We start from the raw sequence: 23,918 nt of genomic DNA, 5'->3' as shown, positions 1-23,918 counted from the left end.
CAGAGCCGGCCAACTGAATTGTGTCTGACCCCGAATCAGAGCACTCACACATCTCAAGTGCACCCTAAGGCTGTGGATATGGAGTCTCCTTTAACCTGGTTGTTGTATTCTTTATTGTATGTTCTATACTGCAAATGTAAACTAATTTATTCAATACTGTGTGTTTCCAGGGTGGACTAAGTTCAGTGGCCTACGTGCGGGTGGACCTGATAGATATAAATGATAATCAACCTGCATTCTACCCTGTGAGCTATGCAGTGAGCCTGAGTACACAGAGTGCTCCAGGGACATCCGTCCTGAAGGTGACAGCCCATGACCCCGATGCGGCAGAGAATGGCAGAGTGACCTACCGAACTGTTCCTGAAGGGAGCTCACCTTTCTTCACCCTCAACAAAGACACTGGTGAGAAGATTACTCTGACTTTTGATCACTTTTATCTGTCGTAGCTTAAATAAAAACAGAAGTCTAATATTTTTCTGACCCCGTACGAGTTTCTGCATTCAGTAGGTTTGATGTATTCACATACCTTTCAGCCTAATAGAAATATTTATTTTGGTTGTGCATTGCCCAGGAGTGATTTCACTGTCACGCGCTCTACATGGAAAGGCAAACTCAGTCATTACGATGGTGGTCTCAGCCCAAGATGGTGGGGGTCTTACCGCTCCAGTCAATGCCAGGGTCAACATCAGTATAGTGGCGGGACTGGTCGCACCCCCTGTGTTTGAGCAAGCTCAGTACTACTTTGTGGTCTCAGAGGATGCCCTGCGTGGAACACAAGTTGGTGTTGTGCGGGCCAGCACTAAGAATGGTGGGTGAGCTTATGTCAGAGATTTTTGCCCCCCTTCTGGTCACAAATCCTTATTTAACTTGTTTAAACATACAAACCAAACTTCACTGCTTACCCACATTTATCAGTCATACTGGACTTGGTTCAAGGGCTGAAAGACGCCTTCTGTTTTTTTTCTCCATGGTGCACCACTTGTACAAATAGGCACAGAACCACTGTACACACCTCATTTACAGTCAACATTAATCATTGATTCTGTTTCACCACTTAGTTTTTTAACAATTTGCTTTGGATATTTGAGCCAGTAAATTCTGGCCTTGTGTTGAAAAATAACCCTTTGTCTTTGTTTTCTTCCTACACTGTGAACTAACATGTCTCTGGCTATTTGCCTCTTGGTTCTCAGGTGTCTTGAAGGATATCTCCTACACTATAAGCTCTGGTGACCCAACAGGGTATTTTACTGTAGATTCAGAGTCTGGGGCTTTGAGAACCAGCTTGCCTCTGGATCATGAGGCCCAGCCAAGCTTGAATCTGGAGATCCAAGCACATTGCGGTAACCCACCAGCATTTGGCCAGACTAGGGTACGAATTACGGTGTCTGATGTCAATGACAATGCACCCGTCTTCCTGCCTTCATCTTCTGAGTCATTGATTCTACCTGAAGACACACGGATGGGTACAGTGGTTTACAAGGTCCAAGCAGAAGATCGGGATTCTGGACCCAATGGCCTTCTGAGTTTTGACCTGTTCACCAGCAGCGCCCATAGGACCTTCAGTATTGATCGCAACAGCGGACACTTACGCCTGATTGGCAGTTTGTCATATGAGACCATGCCCCGCTATGACCTGCAGGTTATTGCTAAAGACAGTGGAGCACCTCAGCTAAGTTCTACATTTACTCTGGTCATCCACGTACAAGCTGAAAATGGACAAGGCCCTGTGTTCGATAGCCTCACATACAGAGTAGAGCTAAAGGAAAGTACGCCACTTAACACACGCTTTCTACAGGTCCGTGCTGTGAACAGAGATGGTGGCATCACCACTGGACTGTCATCTACTTCTGCCCCAGTGGCCTACCACCTGCACCCAGACGGTGATGCTGCAGGGTTTGGCATTGTATCAGACAGCGGCTGGCTGTTTGTGAAAAGTGCCTTGGACAGGGAAGCTAAGGAGATGTACCTTCTCACTGTACTGGCCACATCAGGCAACGGACAGTTAAAGAAGACAGGTAGTGCCACAGTGCGTGTGTCAGTGATGGATGAAAATGACAACACTCCACGCTTTACCCAAGAGAGAGCATTCCTGGCAGTGCGCGAGAACCTGCCAGCAGGCACTGGTTTTGGCCGAGTGTCTGCCAGCGATCGAGATGCTGGTCTCAACGGTCGGCTGAGCTACCGCCTGCTCCATCTGGATCGCCACTTCCAGATCAACTCCCACACAGGTGAGCATCAAATATGGCAGACAGTATGGCAGACAGTCAAACTGTGCAAAATGTTGTCTTTAAATTACAAGGTCAGCTTGGCACTAACAAGTTCTATAGGTTTGAGATATTGTTTGTATGGAGTGGGGATTGAAAAACTATATAACTATGTACTCTAACAGTCAAGTATTCAGTCTGAATAATTTGACAGGTTATGGGGTCATTAGGGTTAGGGTAGTTTCCTATTGATAAGTCACCATTGTACTGTATATACAGTAGCAAACAAATTTGCTATGTAGCTTTAACTAAACTATAACAGTTTTCATGGAGTAATAGCTGTCTAAATTTGAGTTTTACCATTCTTGTAGTCTAGCAGTTACTGCTGCTAGGGATGTCCAGATCCGATCGGTCCCAATTATGCGGTTTCAGAGTGAACGGAATCGGATGTTACCTCCCGATCAAGACTCGAATACATATGTGTATATGCATATATATATATATATATATATATATATATATATATATATATACAGTTGAAGTCAGAATTATTAGTCCCCTGAATTATTAGCCCCCTTTATTTTTTTTCCTCAGTTTCTGTTTAACGGAGAAAAGATTTTCTCAACACATTTCTAAACATAATAGTTCTACTAACTCATTTCTAATAACTGATTTATTTTATCTTTGCCATGATGACAGTAAATAATATTTGACAAGAGACTTCTATACAGTTTAAAGTGACATTTAAAGGCTTAACTAGGTTAATTAGGTTAACTCGGCAGGTTAGGGTAATTAGGCAAGTTATTGTATATTGATGGTTTGTACTGTAGACTATCGGAAAAATATATAGCTTAAAGGGGCTAATAATTTTGACCTTAAAATGGTTTCAAAACATTTTTTAAACTGCTTTTATTCTAGATGAAATAAAACAAATAAGACTTTCTCCAGAAAAAAAAATTATCAGACATACTGTGAAAATTTTCTTGCTCTGTTAAACATCATTTGGGAAATATTTAAAAAAGAAAAAAAAATTCAAAGGGGGGCTAAGTATTCTGACTTCAACTGTGTATATATATATTCATTATTTTTAACACATCTATAGTCATGCGGCGTTACACCTCTTTCTTGACTTCACACAGAAACAGCAACGCATGCGGCACGACATCACTTTGTTGCAAAAACGCTATTGGTTAAATGCCGGCAAAGTAGAACACGGAAGCAGCTTGAAGCGGAAAGGTCGCGTATGTGTGCAGTCTGGAGGTATTATAAAGTTGAAGACGACAACACTGCCAAAGCAAACTTTTGCCAAAGCTATGTAATCTTGGGATTGCCTGCCGAGTATTTTAAGTTGAGGTGCTGTTTGTTTTTATATTAGTTTTATTATTATATTTACTGTTGCACTAAAGTCCAAAAGTGAAAAATTTATGTTATTTATTACTTTATTGTTCAAGCTACCTCACAGAAGTGTTGAATGTTAAAATAAGAAATAAAAAATAAATAAATAAGGAGCATCCTGGATCTGTTTCTTCGCTCTTCTTTATTCTTTTTTATTATGTGTTATAAAAGTATCGAATCGTGTTTCGATATCGGTAAATACTCAAAATCAAATGACTCGGACTCAAGGGCAAAAAAAAACTGATCAGGACATCCTTAACTGCTGCCATGAACTGATAGCTATTTAATGAATAAATGGGTAAAATAATTACCTTAACCTTTAATTTCACAAAACAATCACATTTCCTGCAAGTAGTGTATTTGTTTAATTGTTTGTTAGCATGCTAAGGAACAGAACACTGTTAGCATGCTCTCTTAGCTTAGCTAAACCTAGACTTCATTGGTTCAGTAGCTAGTTGTTTTACAGCTACAGTAGTTGACTATTCTGACCCCTAATGTTGAGCATGCTGGCCATGACACACAGCTCCAGACTGGCATCATGCTAACTGTGGGGGTTCTTTTTGGTGAAGTCAGGATGTGCCATCTGTGCCTTCTGCCACTGACAATTTCCTCTGCAGTGGAATAGTTTTTTCCTCACTGTTTCTCTGTTTTTTTTTCCATCTGTCTCTCTCATCTGTCTTACATTTGTAAAGGTGAGATAAGCACAAAACTTTCCCTTGACCGTGAGCTTCAGTCCAGCTACCAGCTCATTGTGGTGGCTCAGGATGGCGGGACCCCTCCACGCAGCGCTACAGGCACTGCTTTCATCACAGTTCTGGATGAGAACGATAATGCGCCCTCTTTTAGCAATGTTCAGACGGGACGAGAGCTCTTGCTGCAGGTATGAGAGCTATTAGCTTTTTTGAAATCTGGAAAATACATTTACAAGTAACTTTACACGACTTAAGGAAATTACTACTAGAAGAAACTACTACAAAATGAAAACCTAAATTTAGATAACTTGAATTTATGTCAAACGTTAACCCATTTTTTTATTATCAGAGTAATGTAATAAACAGCATAAGCATAAACCTGTTGTCACAGCTAGATTTATGCCATGGAAATACATTAACCTGGCATCTTTCGGCTTGCAGATGTGTGCATGTATAATGTGTTAAGACAGAGGAAATATTTCCAGTAAGGTATAAGAAAATATACAGTAAAATTCTGACACTTTACTTAATCCAAAGAATTACAAAAATGTATTCTCGTCTTGTATAGCAGAAGTACAATAAAAGTGCTACAGTCAAAATCCTTCCACTGTAACTGCATGAGAAGGTTTTTAAGTATTTATTTAATATGATAACCAACATAAATGATCAGAGTTAGATATGCACATGGTTACATTTAGATATCACAAAAAACATACATTGCGATATTGAAGTTTTCTGCAGTTTATATTGCGATTTTTCCCAAGATATCTTAGTAATTTTAGATTGATTGGGATGATTTTGTAGGGGAGTGCATGAAATATAATCAACCAATTACAAGCAGAGAAAAATAAAGTAGAGCAAATACAGAAATAAAGGAGTCTAATGGCCTGTTTCCACTGAGTGGTACAGTACGGTATGGTATGGGTCGGTACGGGTCACCTTTATCAGGCTTGTGTTTCCACTGCCAAAAGGGTGCCAATGGTGGGTGTGGTGTACGACAAAGTTTCAGTCGCCGTCATTCTCGCACAAGTAAATGTCAAAGTAAAGCTGTACGGTCGTTCACATATCATATGAGAAGCACTTCTCACAAAACAGAAGCTTTATACACATAAATACTTGTGTATAAATGTTTATTACTAACCTTTCTATGAACATGATTTAATTATAATTGCAGATCAATGATAGGGCGAAATAACCTACTATAACTTCTGCAATAATATAAAAAAATAAATAAATGCAACATATATAAACACATACAGCCTCTTACAGTCTCCGATATGTTACCAATTACAGAAAAACTACACACAGCATAGATTTATTCCATATTTGAATTCAAAAACAGCACGCAATATATAGCCCACAGTCAGTGCAAACCTCTCATATGTGTCTTTAATCTTCACCAGCACATGTAACCTCTGTTAGGAAGCAACTATGTCATTCCGAATTCATAATAGTCCAAAAGGTGATGGTAATAGTTAAACATGGCAGTTTGTTCATGTTTTAGGTTGCTGAAAAAATCATTTGCTTTTGTTTTTTCCGGCTTGTTTTTTCACGCTTTACTCTCGCGTTTGTCTGTTTCTGAAAGGATCGGGTGTCAAAAGGACATCAATAATCACATGCACATTATCATCATCAGCTCAAGAAGTTCGTTATTTCAAATACTGAGGCACATGCGAGCTCTCTTGAGAAAATGAAACTGCTCACGATTTAGACAGCCCTGTGAACAACCATGGGGCACAGGGTAAATTCCACTCCTCTTCTTGGCTTTGTGGCTGTTCATCAAGACGACGAAAAGGTTTGTTTAGGCTCGGGTCGACCAAGGCTTGTTATTATATGTATATATTATAACGATGTAATGTCTCGGCTGTGTTTTTAAAAATGGCGCTTCTTTTGTTTTCATTCTCCTGACGTATCTTTGTAAACCAATAGCGTTCAGCTGGGCATCTTGCTCCGCCTTTTGGTACCCTTTTGTTGTGCTAGTGGTAACGTACCGTACCACTAGCCTAAAAGTGGTACGGTACGTTGTTCTGACAGTGGAAATGGCCATAAAAGTGTAATGAACCATACCGTATCAAACCACTCAGTGGAAACGTGCCATAAAGGTATACAGGTACAGAAATATAATTATCAAATGTACATTAAAGCTGCATATTCTTCATTGTGTAAATAATCAAATACAATTAATCTTTGTTAGAGCTATGAATGTAATAATTTCTAGTGGTGAAATGCTTTTAACTTTTTAACCTTAAAAACACAAGCAATAAACTTTCACTTTATTATGGTTGAACTAAAATGACTCCAAAATTCTGAATTGTATCTGGTCAACTAAAATCCTGACTCCGCATTACATGTCCTGCGATGTGAACTTTGCGGGTTCACACATTGCAATATCAATGCTTAAACGATATATAGTGCAGATATATACTGTTTATTAACTTGTTTATGATTAGTTTATTAAGTCATCTAAAAATGGTTTATTTGCATTACTGGGTTATTGATTTGCACGTAAACAGGGATACAGGTTCTATATTAAAATACTGTAAATGATAATATCTAACAATATTTTTATTGTTATACTGTAAGTGGGTGACCATAAAAGACTTATTAAACCATTAAACCTTGACTTCAAATTTTTGTACAGCAGTTTATATACTGAAAGTTTTTCAATTACTTCTGCAGAGGAACAAATATACAGATTTTATATACAGAAGTAAGCTATATTGATGAAAAGTTGACTGAAATCTTTGTGCAGGCATTGGAAGGTCAGCCATCTGGATTTCTACTGGGAACCGTTCATGCAAAAGACCCTGATGAAGGAGAAAATGGAACTATTTTCTACTCCATGTCTGGTGAGAAATGTGCTTCAATCAGGGATGAATCAAAACCTGATGCAGTGTCTTAAAGCACGCGGTAACCAATTGCAAAAATCTTATCCATAATCATTTTGTTTGTCTACACTGAACATGAAACTGTAATGGAGGCACAGCCAATCAGAACCTATTTAAGGGTTGTTCTTATGTTATAAGCACGAGATTAAGTTTGTAGTGAGGATTGGACTGTGGACTGAAAAACAAACTATCATACGTTAATATACATCAATAATAATCTGCTTTTAATCAGTCATTCAGACAGCTTGACGGGAGTTGTAGAAGGTAATGTGTTGACGTGTGAGATCATTAAATGTGTTTTGTAGCACATCTACTGATTTTGACACATAACTATTTCATTCTGTAATTTAATGTAAATCATAGCCAGATGGGGAAGTTATATGCACTCTTTGTACAGTAGAAATATGCTCTATGCTCATTTTGTGCCTGGTTAGGATGTGACCACACACATAAACTAACCTCTTCCATCATGTCTTTGTTTTAGGTCCCAGAGCCGAGCGTTTCACTCTGAACCCAAACACCGGAGAGCTGCGCTCCTCATCCGCTTTGAGCCATTCTGAGCGGCCTGAGTACAGTTTCATCATTCTGGCTTCTGACCGAGGTTCACCTCCTCAGAGCTCCACCATTGCACTGAAAATACAGGTCAGATATAACAGTAGCTAGACTAAAATATACCTAGGTTACATCCGCACTCCAGGCAAATGTGGCCCAAATTTGATTATATCTGCCCATAGTTGACTCAGATCTCTTTTTATCAAACTGATGGAATGTGATGTTTTCAATTCCGATTTGTGCCACTTTCATATGTGGTATAAACCCAATACAGATCTGATGTTTTGCAATGTGACCGCCGTGTTAATGGTTATATTGAAATTTGTGCAACTTTTACATCAGTGGTCCCCAAACGTTTTATCACCGTAGGTTGTACCTAATTGGATTTTTAGCTGAATAATAGTTTTGTGCTAAATAGCTAGTAAAATTTGATGTGCTGTCATGGCAAAGACAAAAGAAATCAGTTATTAGAAATTAGCAGTGTTGGGCTGTAGCATTGCTACAAGTAGTTCCGCTACTAGCTTAACTACATTTCTCAGCAACATGGCGGTAGCTTTTCAGTAGCAAAGCTATTATTCAAAGCAAGTTGCGCAGTAGTGTCCACACAAGCTACATTTACAGGTCGTGGATCATTAAGTGAAGCCACCGCCCATCACAGAGCTGTGAAGCCAGTGTCTGGCTGATGATAGTTAATCCATGTGATAGCGAGAATCTTCCAGTTTTACAGAGGTCTAAAACAAACTTTTGGTGCGATACTGCCACCTCTCGCTCTGGTCGGTGATGTCACTAATCAATCATTGGGCTGACAGGAGAAACTTGCTTGATGGAAACATAACTGTAGAGGAATTATTTCTGAAGCAGAACCATAACAAGGACAATAACTGAATTTAACAATTATGCTGCATATCTTTAATTTGCAGGTTTAAGATCACTAAAAACTGCTAAACTAAAAGTTGCTTTGATTAAAAAAAATTCAAAATAGCTTAGATGTAGCTAAGCTACTTTTGCCATGTAGCTTTTAGCTTAGCTTGCTACATTTCCAGGGGGTAGCGTTTAGTTTAGTTAAGCTACATTGTAAGTAGAGTAACTAATAGCTTAGCTCACTATGTTTTCAAGTAGCTTGCCCAGCACTGTAAATTAGTTATTAAAATGATTTTTGACCTCTTAAGCAGCACTTATATTTACATTAAAAGTTAGTGTATTCAAATTTCATAATAGGGCTAATAGTGTTGTCTTCAAATTTTATTTGAAATAGTTTAGTTTAGTAATAGTTAAGTTAGTGTCCTATTTTTTTGCATGACATAGCACAGAATAATTCATTCTGCATTATATTTTAATGTAAATGAATGGAGGAGGGGTTAGCACTGTCGCCTCACAGCAAGTTGGCTTTTCTGTTTTGAGTTTGCATGTTCTCCCTGTGTTCATGTGAGTTTCCTCCGGGTCCCCTTAGTCCAAAGGCATGCTGTATAGGTGAATTGGAGGAACTAAACTGGCTGTTGTGTGTGAATGTGAGAGTATGTGGGTGTTTCCCAGTACTGGGTTGCACCTGGAAGGGCATGCTGTGTAAAAACATATGCTAGAATAGTTGGTGGTTCATTCAACTGTGGCAACCCCTGATAAATAAGAGGCTAAGCTGATATAAAATGAGTGAATAAATGAATGAATGGAAGAGAAATGTACATGTTGCATTATGTTGTAGTCTTTCACGTTAGAATCAGTCTACAGGTTTTAATTGACATCCAAGAAAGCCAAGGACGATCTATTCACACATTAGCGAAAAAAAAAGCAGTTAATAGATTTAAAAAGTTGTTATTTATAGCCCGTTTAACTGTATAGCTTAATAATGCAAATTTAATGCACTTGATTTTATTGCTCAGACGTTCCTGCAGTGCATTGAACCCCCGAGGCTCATCTCATGAATAAAACGCCTGTAGACGCTCATTCTTTGGCAGGTTTCCTGACAAATGTCTAAACAATATATATTGTGCTTTCATTAGTTATGCCTATAAACCTTCGAAAATTGAAGTTAACACAAAGGTCTTTGGTCACATCAGAGATTGGCTTCATTGCGAGCTAAAAACCAAACCTTCCACCACATGGACCTACTCATCACCTTTTCATAATATGCAAAATGATTTATTTAATGCTGTTATAAAAAATATGAACTTGTAAATTAAACTCTACATCAATGGATCCTTTTACATCCACACTCAGGTTAAACATCATGCAAAAAGGAAATATGGAACGATCTCGTTGGCCTAATCAGGGCTTACATTCTTGCATTGCAAATTTCCATAGCCGGCTCATCTCTTCAAGTCCAAGTCGTGTAACCTTCCCCAAGCAATGCCGGGAAAAATACTCTCAGCTGGCTAATTTTAGGTGCTCGAAGATGAATGTCTTAGCCTTGGCTTTTTTTCTCCCCTCCTCCTTCTAGCCGTTGTTGTCTGCAACATTTTAAGCGTGATATTACGGTGTAAAAAAATTCAAAGTAGAAGTGAGCGGCTCCCAGCTGCACCAATACAAGTGCCAGCTGTGCTTTTCCACTATGCAGCGTTGAAGTCTCGTAATATAGTTCAGTAGCCCTTTGAAGAACAAAAAACTCCTTGTGAAATACCCCAGTGATCAAATTAATATTTCTCGAGCGAGTCAACGGAGTGGAAACAGACACAACTAACAGCAACAGTAGTAAATTCCAGCATCCAAATGTCTGGGAAACACATTTATGCAGTGTAACCGTTTCATATTGTTTCATATGCGCCAAAACAAACAATCAAGCTCATAACTGATATCTAATTAGAATAAAATGAGGCTTCAGAACTTTCAGCAATCAATAGTTTAAATAAATATCATATCGATTATTGGAACGTGCTTTATCTAAAGCTCAATCTGGAAATAATTACTTCACCCATTATGTTTCATTAGAAGATTTGGCTTTAAGAATCTTGTTACTGCCAATGTACTAATCAGACTGGTGCATAATGATAATTTAGTCATAGAAGAAAATAAATAGGTTATTCATGAGCACCTGTGTTTGTTGTGCACACTTATTCTTAAATGTATTTGAGGTTCAGCATCTTGGATATTTTCTGTCTTATGTAAATGTTTCCATTTCTGTTCTGTTTTTGTTTATATGTACACATACACAGTCTCTCTTAACTCAAAATCAAAACAATGTCTCATCTGCGAAAAGAAACTCCACAGGCTTCCATATTTGGAAGAAGTGAAGGCCTTTTGCTTTGAAGTGTTTCTGAGTCATCTGTGAGGATTCTGTTTTTTTATTAAGAATATTTGCACATTCAAATGTTCTAACAGTTTCCTATTCTGATTGTGTTTACTTTAATCCAGTGTTATTTTTCCTGGCAGTGACACAGCCATCAAATTAACTCAGATTAATGCAAGCAGGTCTCTTGTTTGAGTTTGTAAAAGCCCTCAAAATGTTTCGCTTTTCGTGACCTGTAAAAAGAGATGAAAATTTGGGCTGTTATATGTTTTGTTTTGATTGATTTTATTAATACTCAGCTGGTAGGATGCTGTTGAAAATGGGCTGCAAGTGTAATCTGATGTTTGTTTACAATTCATTCATTCATTCTTTTGGCTTAGTCCCTTTTATTAATCAGGGGTCGCCACAGCGGAATGAATCGCCAACTTATCCAGCATGTTTTACGCAGCGGATGCCCTTCCAGCTGCAGCCCAGTACTGGGAAACATCCATACACTCTCATTCACACACATACTCTACGGCCAATTTAGTTTGTTCAATTCACCTATAGCGCATGTCTTTGGACTGTGGTGGAAACCGGAACACCTAGAGGAAACTCACGCGAACATGGAGAGAACATGCAAACTCCACACAGAAATTCCAACTGGCCCAGTCTGGACTTGAACAAGCGATCTTCTTGCTGTGAAGCGACAGTGTTAACCACTGAGCCACCATGTCACCCTGTTAACAATTCATTGTAATTTAAAAATGAAATTAATAATCAGACGTTATGAATAGCTTTTTTATTTTTGCAGTTCATGGTAATACAATTAGTATGGAACATTTTTGTTTACGTTTTTTCAATAAACATGAATAAAACTATTCAAAATGAAAGAAAATATGGAAAAAAGTTGCATAATGTGAATCCTATATAGTTTTGGCAAGTCAATAAAAAACATTTTTATATTTTCTGTGTTAATAAAAAGTGTTAGACATTTAATAATAATTTTCATTTATTATTATTATTATTATTATTATTATTATTATTATTATTATTATTATTATTGCCGTTTTTATTAAGTTTAAATTTAGTATTTTATTTCTTAAATTATTTTAAAGTTATTAATCTATTAAGTTCTAAATTTATTATCTATTAATGTTTATTTTTGTTCAAGTATTGATATACTGTATATTTGTATGATATATGTAGCCAATTAAAAAAAAACATCACAACATCAAAAACCATTGCTCATTCACCAACGTCACTTTAGAGCTAGTATTTGAATGATTCCCTAGCATAATATCTAAAGTGATGACTCACAATTTAAGATTATAAGGCTGAAATGCCAACTCAGTTTACAGAGATTTTCCAGTATTTGTCTTTTGAAATCGGGAGATCACAATATTACTTTGGTATAAATACAGCACTACAGCATACAAAAGAGATTGACTTAGAAAATCATTTACCTATTCAATAATGATTTGATCAGCTGTAGTTTGAAATTACGAGGATTTCTCTTAGGGCTTAATATGCATCTCTGTCATCATCTTGTGGATGAACATCGTCAGCCGTCTTTGCTCAAAGACAGGCTTATGGCCGCCGACTCGCTGTCTCGCAGAAATTATAAATATTTTTTAAAAGGCACTATCCTTATAAATAAACTGCATAGTTGCAATCTAAACAACTACATTCTTGACTTAAAAGCCTCAAAAGTACATTATGTTGTCCAACAGCAGCAATATTTGTCAAACTGTAGAGTGTTCTCTGCTTGTTGCTGTATGAGGGTGGAGTAATAGACAAGGGTGAAGAGGCTGGACGAGTTCTGTTACTGGCAGAATATCACACGGCTATCAGCCAATCAGATTTAAGAACAGTACTGTTGTATAAATGATAATAACCTGTTTAAGGCCCCAACGCACTCACAGAAAAGGTCCTTTCTTGTTCTTTATCTGAAGTTGAACATTTTTTCTTGAGGGTTTGCTTTACCTTAATTTTTGTAACTTGAACTTGACTTTGTAACTTGCTCAAAATTACACACCAGTTCGTTCTTACATTTTTTTGTTGCATATCGTATATGGATATTATACAGTGTACAGACCTTTAGGAGTCTTATACAGTACACAAATATCTACAAAAGACTTTTCTACTCTCAAATAATTAACAGTATGCAGAAAAAACAAACAAGCTAAATATAAATTGTCACATGGTCCTTCATAAACAGTTCCAAATTATCCATTTTGATCTTAATTATTTAAACTTCATTCCTATTATCAAATGAAGAATCCAAACGTTTAGCAATACTTAGCATTCTTCATGTCGATTTCTCAGTCTAATGCATAAATGTCTTCATTTCCAGGTTCTGAGTTCAAGTAAAGGATCACCCAACACTAACTCCCAACCGCTAATAATGAAGTCTGTGGAGGGAGCTAAACCCGGCTCTGTCATAGGATCTGTGTGTTCACCTGATTCTCAAGCCCTTCCCGAATCTGGCCAGGTCACTTTTACTGTGGTCGGAGGCACTGACTTCGATGGCACTTTTGTGGTAGACCGACAAACAGGTGATGTTTACCTGGCCCGTGAACTCGACTTTGAAAAATCTCCTCGATACACTCTCCAAGTGGAGGTGGACGACTTCTCCACGCCGCTACCCAAAAGTGACATCATTACATTAATAATCGATGTCCAGGACAGCAATGACCATTCACCAGAGTTTCCAGAAGACCCCATTATCATAGTTGTCCCTGAAAACACAGATCCCGGTGTTTCTTTCTACACCTTCCAGGCCGTGGATAAAGATGGAAGTGGACCCAACAGTGATGTACATTATTCAATCCTACAACAGTGGCCAAATATCCCAGATCTTCTGTTTCTGGACCCAACCACTGGAGCTCTGTCTTTGGGGATGATGTTGGATCATGAGAAGACCTCTTCACTACTTTTGGTGGTTCAGGCGAGCGATTCGGCCCTTGATGTCAGTCAGCGGCGGCGTGGAAGTGTCACAGCTCGTATATTTGTTACTGATGTGAATGATAATGAGCCTGTGTTCATCTCAGCATCTGTGGTTAGTGTGATGGAGGATCAGCCTGTGGGTTTTGTGGTGGTTTACGTCATGGCTGTGGATGCAGATCAGGGAGAGAACGGACGAGTGACGTATCGCATCCAGAGCGGCAACATTGGAGGAAAGTTCAGCATTAACCCGGATACAGGTACAGTAAACTAGCAGCTCTGTCTGAATTAAATGCATGATATTTACTGTAGATTGCTGTTTCATTTATAGATGAAGACTGAAAGTATTATACCTCCTTTGAAATTTAAATTCTATACTATATCATGCAAATAAAGGGGCTAATGCAAACTATAATCTCACATATCTATATACTCCATAATGTCAGATATACAGTTGAAGACACAGCCCTACTGTGAAACTTGTATTCATTCATCAGATTTTTCCCAACAGGCTGTTTAACAGAGATCAAATGATTTTTCACTTTTAATCATAAAAGTTTTTTAATAATGAATTTCTAATATTTCTTTTCTTTTGTCTTTCCCATGATGACAGTTTATAATATTTTAATTGTTATTTTGCAAGATACACTGATGTGATTAGAGTCTTATTTCAATTTGATACAGCTCTTGATATAATGCATTGAATGGAGATTTAAAACGAAATCTTTTGATTTTCTAAAAATGAACAGTGAAAATCAGTTTGCAAATAGTGAGTTAATGCAAAGAACAGTTAAAGAATTGTTTGTTTTAGCATTTTGTTTTTATTTCAGGTACACATTGAGTACCAAAGCCTCTTCTGCTTCTGTATTTTTCAAAAGCATACTTTCAAATTTCCAGAATTAAAAAAAAAAAAAAAAAGATGCATGTGTTGAGCATGAGTTAAGACAATGTTAGCTCCTGTCAGCTTTAATTGTAGGGAAAACTCAATAATTTGTAGCTTTTGTCAGCTAATTTCATCTTCCTGGTTTAAAATAATTTTAAAAATCGGATCAAAATAAGTGACAGCGCGCATCTGCAGGGGAGTGATGACGTATCAGTTTCTCATTATTATTCAGGCCTATTATTAAGACCCTGCTTCTTAATTATTCATGAGAACACAAGCTTTCGGAAGGCAAGGCAGACCTGCCAAGTTGCGAGACCCAATGACTGGGTGAGACCGCGTCCGCACACAGCATGGGTCGTATGTGTTTGTTTTCATGATCCACAGTATTTGTTGCATGTTTTCCCCCACAATTCTATCAGGCCCAGTACAGCAAAGATGTTGGTTTGCAGCAAGCATTTTTGTCGAGAGAGCTGTACAAGAATTGGAGAATGGCAGACTTTGCCTTTTATCTGTTGAGTTTGTTACCATTCAGACACATCACCTTTATCCGTGCTGCTATGTTCGCCTATGTTTAAAATTTTCCAGATTACCGGCAGGGTTAATGGTTGGAATAGACAGGACAAGAGACCTGCTGCACTGCTATCCACTGTGTCTGCATTCAGACCTAGGGATTGAGGAAGTGAGAAGTCCTCCTCATTTATATTGTTATAACAATCATATAAACATGATTATCTTTATAATGGTATAACAAATTGTGGTTATGTGTATATGAAATTCCAAATAACATATGTAGCAGGACATTAAATTACTTGCTGTTTATTTCTTTTCATTTAAACTATGTAAACTTTAAAATCATGGGTCTCACTTATGGTCTCCTCGTGGTTTGTGTCTCATTTTGTGAGCCCACTGACAACAGTTGTTCTCTCCCCTCTTATTCCCCTGCTCTGTCCACTCCTCCCTCTGCTCACAGAGCTCCACGCCCATCTCGGAGCATTTTTTGAAAAAATCTGGTAGACTTGAACTAAAAGAGGGGGGTTTCATGGCCCTTTAAATAAACTGAATGTGCCTTGATAAACACAGCAAGTAAAAAAAAACAGCATTGATTTCAAATATTTGACATCTTCCCCATAATTTTGAATAACTGTGTACAGTGAAGATTTTAAGCAAATTTTTAAAGCAATTCTGTTTAAAATTTTTATGTGTTTTGCATTTTGAGTGATTTTCAAATGCTTTGACCTATTACACAACCCAACAGTTACATTAGAAGCTGCAGCAGAGATTAAACTCACATGCCAACATGACATTAAGAGATAAGTCCGCCCAAAAATGCAATTTCCTCCGTCATTTCCTCACCTTCATCTCATTATAGAACTTTCTCTAACATGGAAGTTTGCTTTGCATTCTAAAAGCCCAATCATTTTGATTCTGAATTTCTGCTCGACTTGCACATTTGCTCTCCTCCCAAATCGCAATCCTCTAAATGCCCTTTAGTTCACTTAATCCTAAAAAACGCCAGCTCAACACCTTGTCCAGCCCTTGGCTGTGATTTCTGAATGGTTTCTCACATCTCTGTGTGTGTTTCTGCATTAATGCATCACGACATGAAGCAGCAGTGTAAGACAGTGCACACCACTCGGCTGGTAGTTATTTACAGCATGTTCTGCCACTGACAGATAGCCCAGTTTCTTTGCTTTTGCCTTTGTTGTGGACCTTGATATGTTTGCAGACACTCAATATTGTGTCATTTTTGGAAATACGGAACTATATCAAATCTGTTTTCTGAACTTGTTAACTTCTATAACCTGCTTTACAGGCCATTCCAATAAAACAATGTGACCCTGGACCACAAAAACCAGTCTTATTTTGTACCAGTATGTACATTGGATGAGTCAAAATCATAGATTTTTATTTTATGCCAAATATTATGAGAATATTAAGTAAATATTGTGTTCCATTAAGATATGGAACACAATAGGGCCAATGCCATATCACCCTGCAGCCCTCAATTATGACAATTATGACTGTGGTCTAAGGTCACATATTGATTAATTACTTAATAGGTTTTTTCAACACATGACACATTCTGTTGATTTTAGAGATTTGAGCTCCAGGGCATCAATATATAAAAACAATAATAATTTCTTACATTTATATAGCACTTTTCTAGACACTCAAAGCACTTTACATAAAGGGGGATTCTCCTCATCCACCATCAGTGAGCAGCATCCACCTGGATGACGTGACGGCAGCCATATTGCGCAGACAGCACACCACACACCAGCTGATTGGTGGAGAGGAGACAGAGTGATGAAGCCAATATTAATAATTAATTGTATGATAATAATTATGATATGGGGATGGTTAGGAGGCCATGATGGTCAGAGAGCATTGGGCAAATTTGGCCAGGATGCCGGGGTTAAATCCCTACTCTTTTTCGAAGGAAATTTTTAATGACCACAGAGAGTCAGGACTCTGTCTCATTTGAAAGACGGCGCTCACGGAGCAGTATAAAGTACCCATCAATATAATGGGGCGTTAGGACCCTCACAGACCGCAGGTTGAGCACCCACCGCTGGCCTCCCTAACACCACTTCCAGCAGCAACCTAGCTTTTCCATGTGTCTTCCATACAGGTACTGACCAGGCACAGCCCTGCTTAGCTTCAGTGGGTGACCATGTGAGAGATGACCATGTCTGTCTGTCTGTCTGTCTTTCTGTCTGTCTCTCTGTCTGTCTGTCTGTCTGTCTGTCTGTCTGTCTCTCTGTCTCTCTGTCTGTCTGTTGTATAATCAAAACAAATGTTATATATTTTATTTATTATCATGGCTGTTGTCCTACTGTAGATATCAACAGACCTGTATCATTGTAAAGTATCCTCAAAAAATGAGTCCATTATATTTAGAAATATAAAGTCAGATGTTTTTTTAAGCAATTTTGTGAAATATCTTTTCTTGTAGATCTCAAACATTATTTGTGTGATTTTGTGTAGTTGTGTCAAATTTGGAGAATTTTGTTATCCTCTGAAAGGCAATTTAGGATGTTTATTTTTCTACAAAACTCATCATATGACTTCAGAAGAGTTGGAATATTGCACAAAAGTCACACAAACTTTCTAGCTCTAAAAGGCAAAAAACAAAAAGAAAAAGCATCTTCGTTCCTCCTCTTGGTTTCTCCTTACGTTATCGGAGCCTGACTTCTGAGGAGTCAAATTGTCTGAAAATATTCAAGCTGGTAATTCTAACCAGATTAAGGCCTCAGAGGCATGTTAGCTCAGCGTTATGGAGATAGAAGAGAGGAGGAAAGTAAGCCGAAACAGAACGAAAACACCCTCTAGTGTCTCAGTTCCCATCATGCCTTTATAGCCTGCTTTGAATCATTGCGTCTGGTTCTTTAAAAGCATGAAATGTAGATTTGATCAATAGGAGCAGCAATCGCTTGTGGTAGGCTAACGTCAGGGGCGCTGGCACCCCCAAATTTGAGCAGGGCACGGCAGGCAAGGCTGTTGCGTGTCTGGAGTGCTTGTTTGTGTGCTCTTTCTGTTTGTGCTGGAAAAAACTCATAAACTGTGGCCAGATAGCTGAGCTTTTACAGTGGCTCAGTGAGTGTTCAGGTATAGGGAGGGCTTTGCGTGAGGAAAGAAATGGTATTATTTGAATACGTCGCATGACTTCCACTCATTTTTAGCACAACAGAAAGGCGTCAGCTCTTCGTGTTGCGATGTTGCTTACGCAAGATCAAAGTGTGCTACAGGATGGAAATCATTCGTCGTGTGAGCGTGTGAATGAGGCTTTGCTTAAGTGCGAGTGGTTTTGTTTTAAACAATTTACATCATGGCTTCATTATTGTGTAATTGTTTAAATGCACTTCAGCAGGCAATCACTCACAGGAAAACCCAGACACGATGTGCATTACATTCATCATATGGTATGCTAACGCTTTTTCCTTGTTTCCCTTGTAGGCTCTTTGTCTATTCTTAGACCAATTGACCGTGAAGAGCAAGACCTCTACAACCTGACCATAGTGGCAGAAGACCACGGTTTACAACAACACAGCAGCTCACAGCTACTGTCAGTCCAGGTGATTGATGTAAACGATGAAGCGCCGTACTTCCAGGAGAGCCAATATGAAGCATTTATTGCTGAGAATCAGCTTGCAGGATCCACTGTGCTGGTGGTTTCAGCTTCTGATATGGACCAAGGTAAAAATATAGTCATATATATATATATATATATATATATATATATATATATATATATATATATATATATATATATATATATATATATATATATATATATATATATAATATTAAAATGTAAGATATGCTTTTTAACGGCCGCTGATATGTATTTATGATATGATTATATATTTATAATTTTAATGTAATTTAAAATCAATTTTAAAAATGTTTGTACGAAATTCATTTAGTCATTCAAATCTAATCATATAGCAAATCATTGCATGTATCACATTGCTAGGAAATGTCCAGCAACATAAATGCCTGGGTTGTTCATCTACTATTCATACAATTTATTTAAGTCAAAATATGTTTATTGTAACATGATCCAATGCTAGCTAATATTTTTCATCAAATTATTTTCTTATGTGGTATAATAATATTATTGTGATATTTTTCATCCAGGCTGTTGTAATCGCAAATTATTACACTGTTTGGCGCCATCTATTGGCAGAATAATATAAGGGTTAGTGTATGCTCCATTCAGCCATTTCGATTTTTGTCAGCTTTGTCTTTAATTAAAAGGGTTGTCCGCTATGATATAATATTTTAAACTTTGGTTGATGTGTAATGTATCTGTGTGAACATAAACAACATCGCTGAATGTAATATGCTCAAAGTTCAGCACAAAGGGAGACATTGATATTTACAGAGTTAGCTTAGCAAAGCCTACAGCAAACAAAGTTTGGGCTACAAAAAAAATACATCCGGCTTAATGAGATCACAAATGCTTCAGGTTACGCACATTCACCATGCGTATAAACCCCGTGCAATGGCGTCCAAATGCTGCTATTTCCAAAGAGCTTGTTCTGTTTCTATACTTAGGATTCCAAAGGACACGACACAAAGAGAGAAGTACTAACAGTTTAATTTTAATTATGTTCCAGAGAATTATTAAAAAAATATATAGCTATCATTTGACAAAGGAGAGCTTCCAGAAACTCTCCCAGTTCAGTGCTGGATTCAGCTAAAAACTCCTCAAAGAAGGAGCAGCTCCAACTATAATAAATGAAGCTGTCTTGTGAGCCACAACATGTAAGTATTTTTATTTGTTAAAAATAAAATTACATGCATAAAGTCTAGCATTAACGGTATGTTGTAGCAAGGACGTAAACAAGGATGTAAACAACCGGAAATGCTGTTTGGCCCCTTTAACAATTTAGCTTCAAATTCATATTTATCTGTCAAACTTCTGTAAACACCCACAATCTTTAGCAGCGTATGCAGTGTCTGCCTATGTGGCCGCTTTCCCTTCGTTCAGCATCTCAAATAACAAACTCGCAAAAGATGTGAACGTTTCATATTACTTAAACATGCTTATTCTGAATATATGTGAAAGACACTTGTCAGATTTTTTTTTAGATGGCAGGCATGAGGTTCAGCTGTGTGCTCTTCATTTTCTCTCTGATTCAGGCTCAAACTGATACCGATAACAGCTACTCTGATTGACAGTGTTTACACAGCAGAGGCAAAGCTTGTGCTTGTAGAGGCGTGACACTTTTCCTGGTGATGTGGAGCTGATCTGAGAATCACAGCACATTATGTTAGCTTACCAGTCAGAGCCTCTTGAGGGCAGGCCTTTTGTGTGAACTAGGAAATATGACAGTCGTTTTCATGTTAGCTTGAATTGATAAATTATTACACTTAGAACAATGTTTTATGTCTGATATTTACATTTTGTGGCAAGTAGCCATGTAATAATTGGAATACAGTACATCCAGGTGTTTTTTTTCACAGAATAAAGCCTTTTTTTCAGTCTTATACAACAGCTAATAAGCCTGTCTGGCGTTATTCTGTAGCAACTGCCTGGATGTACTGTAACCCTTGCTTAAACCCCTTCAAGCTGATACAAGACTCCTCAACAACCAGATGATGTACATAATAGTAACACAGCTACTGTATGTATACATGTAGACTAATGTCTTTTTCACTTGTTACAAGTTACTGATCTTTACCTACATGCTTACCAAAGCATGATGGTACTTTAAAAAGTAGTCAGATTAAAGGAAAATCCCTTATTATAGATTGTAGATAGTTAGAAACCTGATTAATTGCATATTTTTGTATCACGTTACTGTATGTTCCTTAGCACACCAAAATCACATTAAAATAACATTTATCAGCCATAATAACGTTAGTTTACATTCACACAACGTCTCAGATAATCTAGTCTGATCTTAACCAGCACTGCGTGTGAACGCACGCATTGAGTGAGAAAAGTTAATTTCCACCTTGTGAGGTTGGCCGCGGTCACACCATCCTCTTTAAAAGGGACACGAATGTTTGTTTACGGCTAGCGTTTCCCCAAAACCACTGGATACCACAGCCAAACCCATCACAAATAAAAGTGTGTGGTTTTAATTGGTGCCAGCCCGAGGGGGGTGAGGGTGGTTGAGGAGAGCTGCATTCTCTTGGACTTACTCAGGGGCAAATAAAACAGAAGGATCATAAACTTTCTCTCCATGAACAATTAGCGAGGTAAACAGGTGACACTCTGCCAGATTGCTCGCCTTTTGCACGCGATCTGCCATCCGAAGACTGGGGGGAGGGCGATTGAAATAAACTGCTTAGACAGCGGTATTAACTACAAACAAATAAAAACAGGGTGAGCCGCCGTGTTTACCCGTTCCGTGAGAAAAGCCCATTGTGTAAAGTAAACACAGGCTCACTTTCATTTAGATTAGCATTCTTTGTTTACTGTAGGTTCATCTTATATTCAGGGTTTGAACTTAACCAACGAAGGGCCACTAATAAATACCTACTGTTGAAGTTGGCTTATGACTGTTAACAATTAAATGCTGAAGCTTTTATTGTAGTATACAGTATTATCACGATATTGACCGATTTACAGGTATAATGTATTGCTATATTGTATATACACGTTCAGGGTAAACAAATGTTTCAACCAAGTTAAATTGCAATAAGATTATGAAGTTCAAACATTAGTTAGTCAATTAAAATCCACAATGAGGAAAGGGCAGTTTTAATTACAGTTACTATATTAATATTAGTTTCAAAATACGACAGAATTTTATTTATTAACTTCATTTTAAGGCACCTAGATTTTCAAACTTTAAGAGAAGTCTTTTGTGTCTCCAGAGTGTGTCTGTAAGATTTCAGCTCAAAACACCCATCAGACTATTTATTATAGCTTTCATAATATTGGATTTTCTGCTTAGAACACATTGTGGCTGTTTTTGTGGCCTGTGCCTTTAATGCTGGTCCCCCTCCCCAAATTGGTTGTCAGAGTGTGCCTCATTCTCAGCCTCTGCTGCGTCAGATAAACAGCACAGTAACAGACATGAAGAAAGTAGATCTCACATAACATCTCACGTTGCGGTCGGCCTCAAAATGGGAGGGATTTGGATCCTATTTTAACTTCAGGAAATTTTTAAAAAGAGACTTTTTGTCTTTTTATAACCTCGTTATGACTGTTGACACACTATACCTACACGCAGTCCAATCTAAACAGCTTTCTTTTATCATAGGTGCTTTAATAAAACAATATTCACTTGTAATCAAATTAAGACTATAATTTAAATGTGTTATTAGGCATTAACTAAGAAATAAATACCACCTAAGATTAATAAAGCTTTTGTAGTTTTCATCGTGAGTTTAGTTAAATTAAGTAATGTTAACTATTGGACCTTTTTCACATTTCTGGGTTTACTTAGTAGCGGAAGTCGTCATAATTGGGTAAACTTAGGGTGCTTTCACACTAACACTTTTGGTCTGCGCCCAGGTTCATTTGATGTCAGAGTATGGTACGTTTAGCTAGTGTGAACATGTCTTCTGAATTCATGAACCGTACCCGAGTCCGCCTAAAAGAGGTGGTCTGGGGTACGGTTCGTGCAAACTCTGGTACAGTTCACTTCTAATATGAATGCAATTATACCAAATAACAGAAGTGAACCGCCAACTGTACAACAAACCAGTTTTATAATGTTCAGTCGTGTGTGTATGTCTGTGTATGACCTACCTTGGCGACAAGCGGGACTGACCCAGTGCAAACAGTGATAATGTCTGCTTGTCTCTCCAAAAAATGACTTCTTCAGACATCACGTGATGTTCTGAAAGTTTTTAATATTTTTTAGCAACAGCTGTACAGAAAACAGCAGCTTGATGAAGGAAGCATATCGGGGTTCAGAAGGAAAAAACACAATGTGTACACAAACCAGCCGAGGAGGAACTATCGAACTTGGGTTCGGACCAAGCATTTGAACCTTAGAGCGCAGTGAATGGGAGAGTACAACAAATTTTTTTTACAATCCTATTTGGTAAAATAATAAAAGAAAAACTCTGTAATGACGTTATCAAGACTTTCAGAAAGCGGAAAAAATAATTATTGTAAATTCTATTAAAAATTTTATTAAAAATAAAAAATAATGACAAATAACGGCAGCCAGAAGAGAGAACAACATCAAACTTACTGTTCTTCCCCATAGACGCTGCATTAGAAACACCTCGCATAAGCGGTAATTGTTTTTTGTAATTTGATGCAAAGATGATATGATACATTCGGAAATACACATAAATGATCATATGTAAAATATAACATAAAATATTACAAAATTTCCAGGATTTAAGATGTCGATGAACACGTTATAACAGTCTTGTGAAAAGGGTTCATTGAAGCCTTAATGCACAATGTTAATGAACAGTAGCCCTATAAATAATCACAGAATTTTCAATTAATATTTCATCATGTCGAAGGCCAGATTAACATGTGAAAGTGTTTTTGTGTGAACTATTAACTAATTAAGTCTCCAAGTACAATGTAAACATTCTTAAAAAGTGCTCTAAAAAGTTTAATAACTTTTTAAATCCACTGTATTTTGAAGTGCCCACAATATGAATATTATGCTTGTTAATTAACTTGATATATTGGATTATTAAATATCAGCATACTGTATGTCTACCTAG

The 23,918-nt window shown here is 37.6% G+C and overlaps 1 protein-coding gene across 1 annotated transcript in view; it reads left to right on the top strand.

Annotated features, from left to right (window-relative positions):
• dchs1a (dachsous cadherin-related 1a) overlaps positions 1 to 23,918 on the top strand; it is a 186,790-nt gene that overhangs the window by 148,165 nt on the left and 14,707 nt on the right. Inside the window, exons 4-11 of the mRNA XM_056474545.1 lie at positions 171 to 402; positions 572 to 808; positions 1,191 to 2,228; positions 4,292 to 4,479; positions 7,044 to 7,140; positions 7,664 to 7,821; positions 13,287 to 14,136; positions 18,717 to 18,956. Coding sequence (XP_056330520.1) covers positions 171 to 402; positions 572 to 808; positions 1,191 to 2,228; positions 4,292 to 4,479; positions 7,044 to 7,140; positions 7,664 to 7,821; positions 13,287 to 14,136; positions 18,717 to 18,956 — 3,040 coding nt within the window. The remainder of the gene's footprint in view (positions 1 to 170; positions 403 to 571; positions 809 to 1,190; positions 2,229 to 4,291; positions 4,480 to 7,043; positions 7,141 to 7,663; positions 7,822 to 13,286; positions 14,137 to 18,716; positions 18,957 to 23,918) is intronic.

Source organism: Danio aesculapii, chromosome 15, assembly GCF_903798145.1.
Source record: "Danio aesculapii chromosome 15, fDanAes4.1, whole genome shotgun sequence".
Lineage (NCBI taxonomy): Eukaryota > Metazoa > Chordata > Actinopteri > Cypriniformes > Danionidae > Danio > Danio aesculapii.
This window is presented reverse-complemented; position numbering and strand designations above follow the sequence as displayed.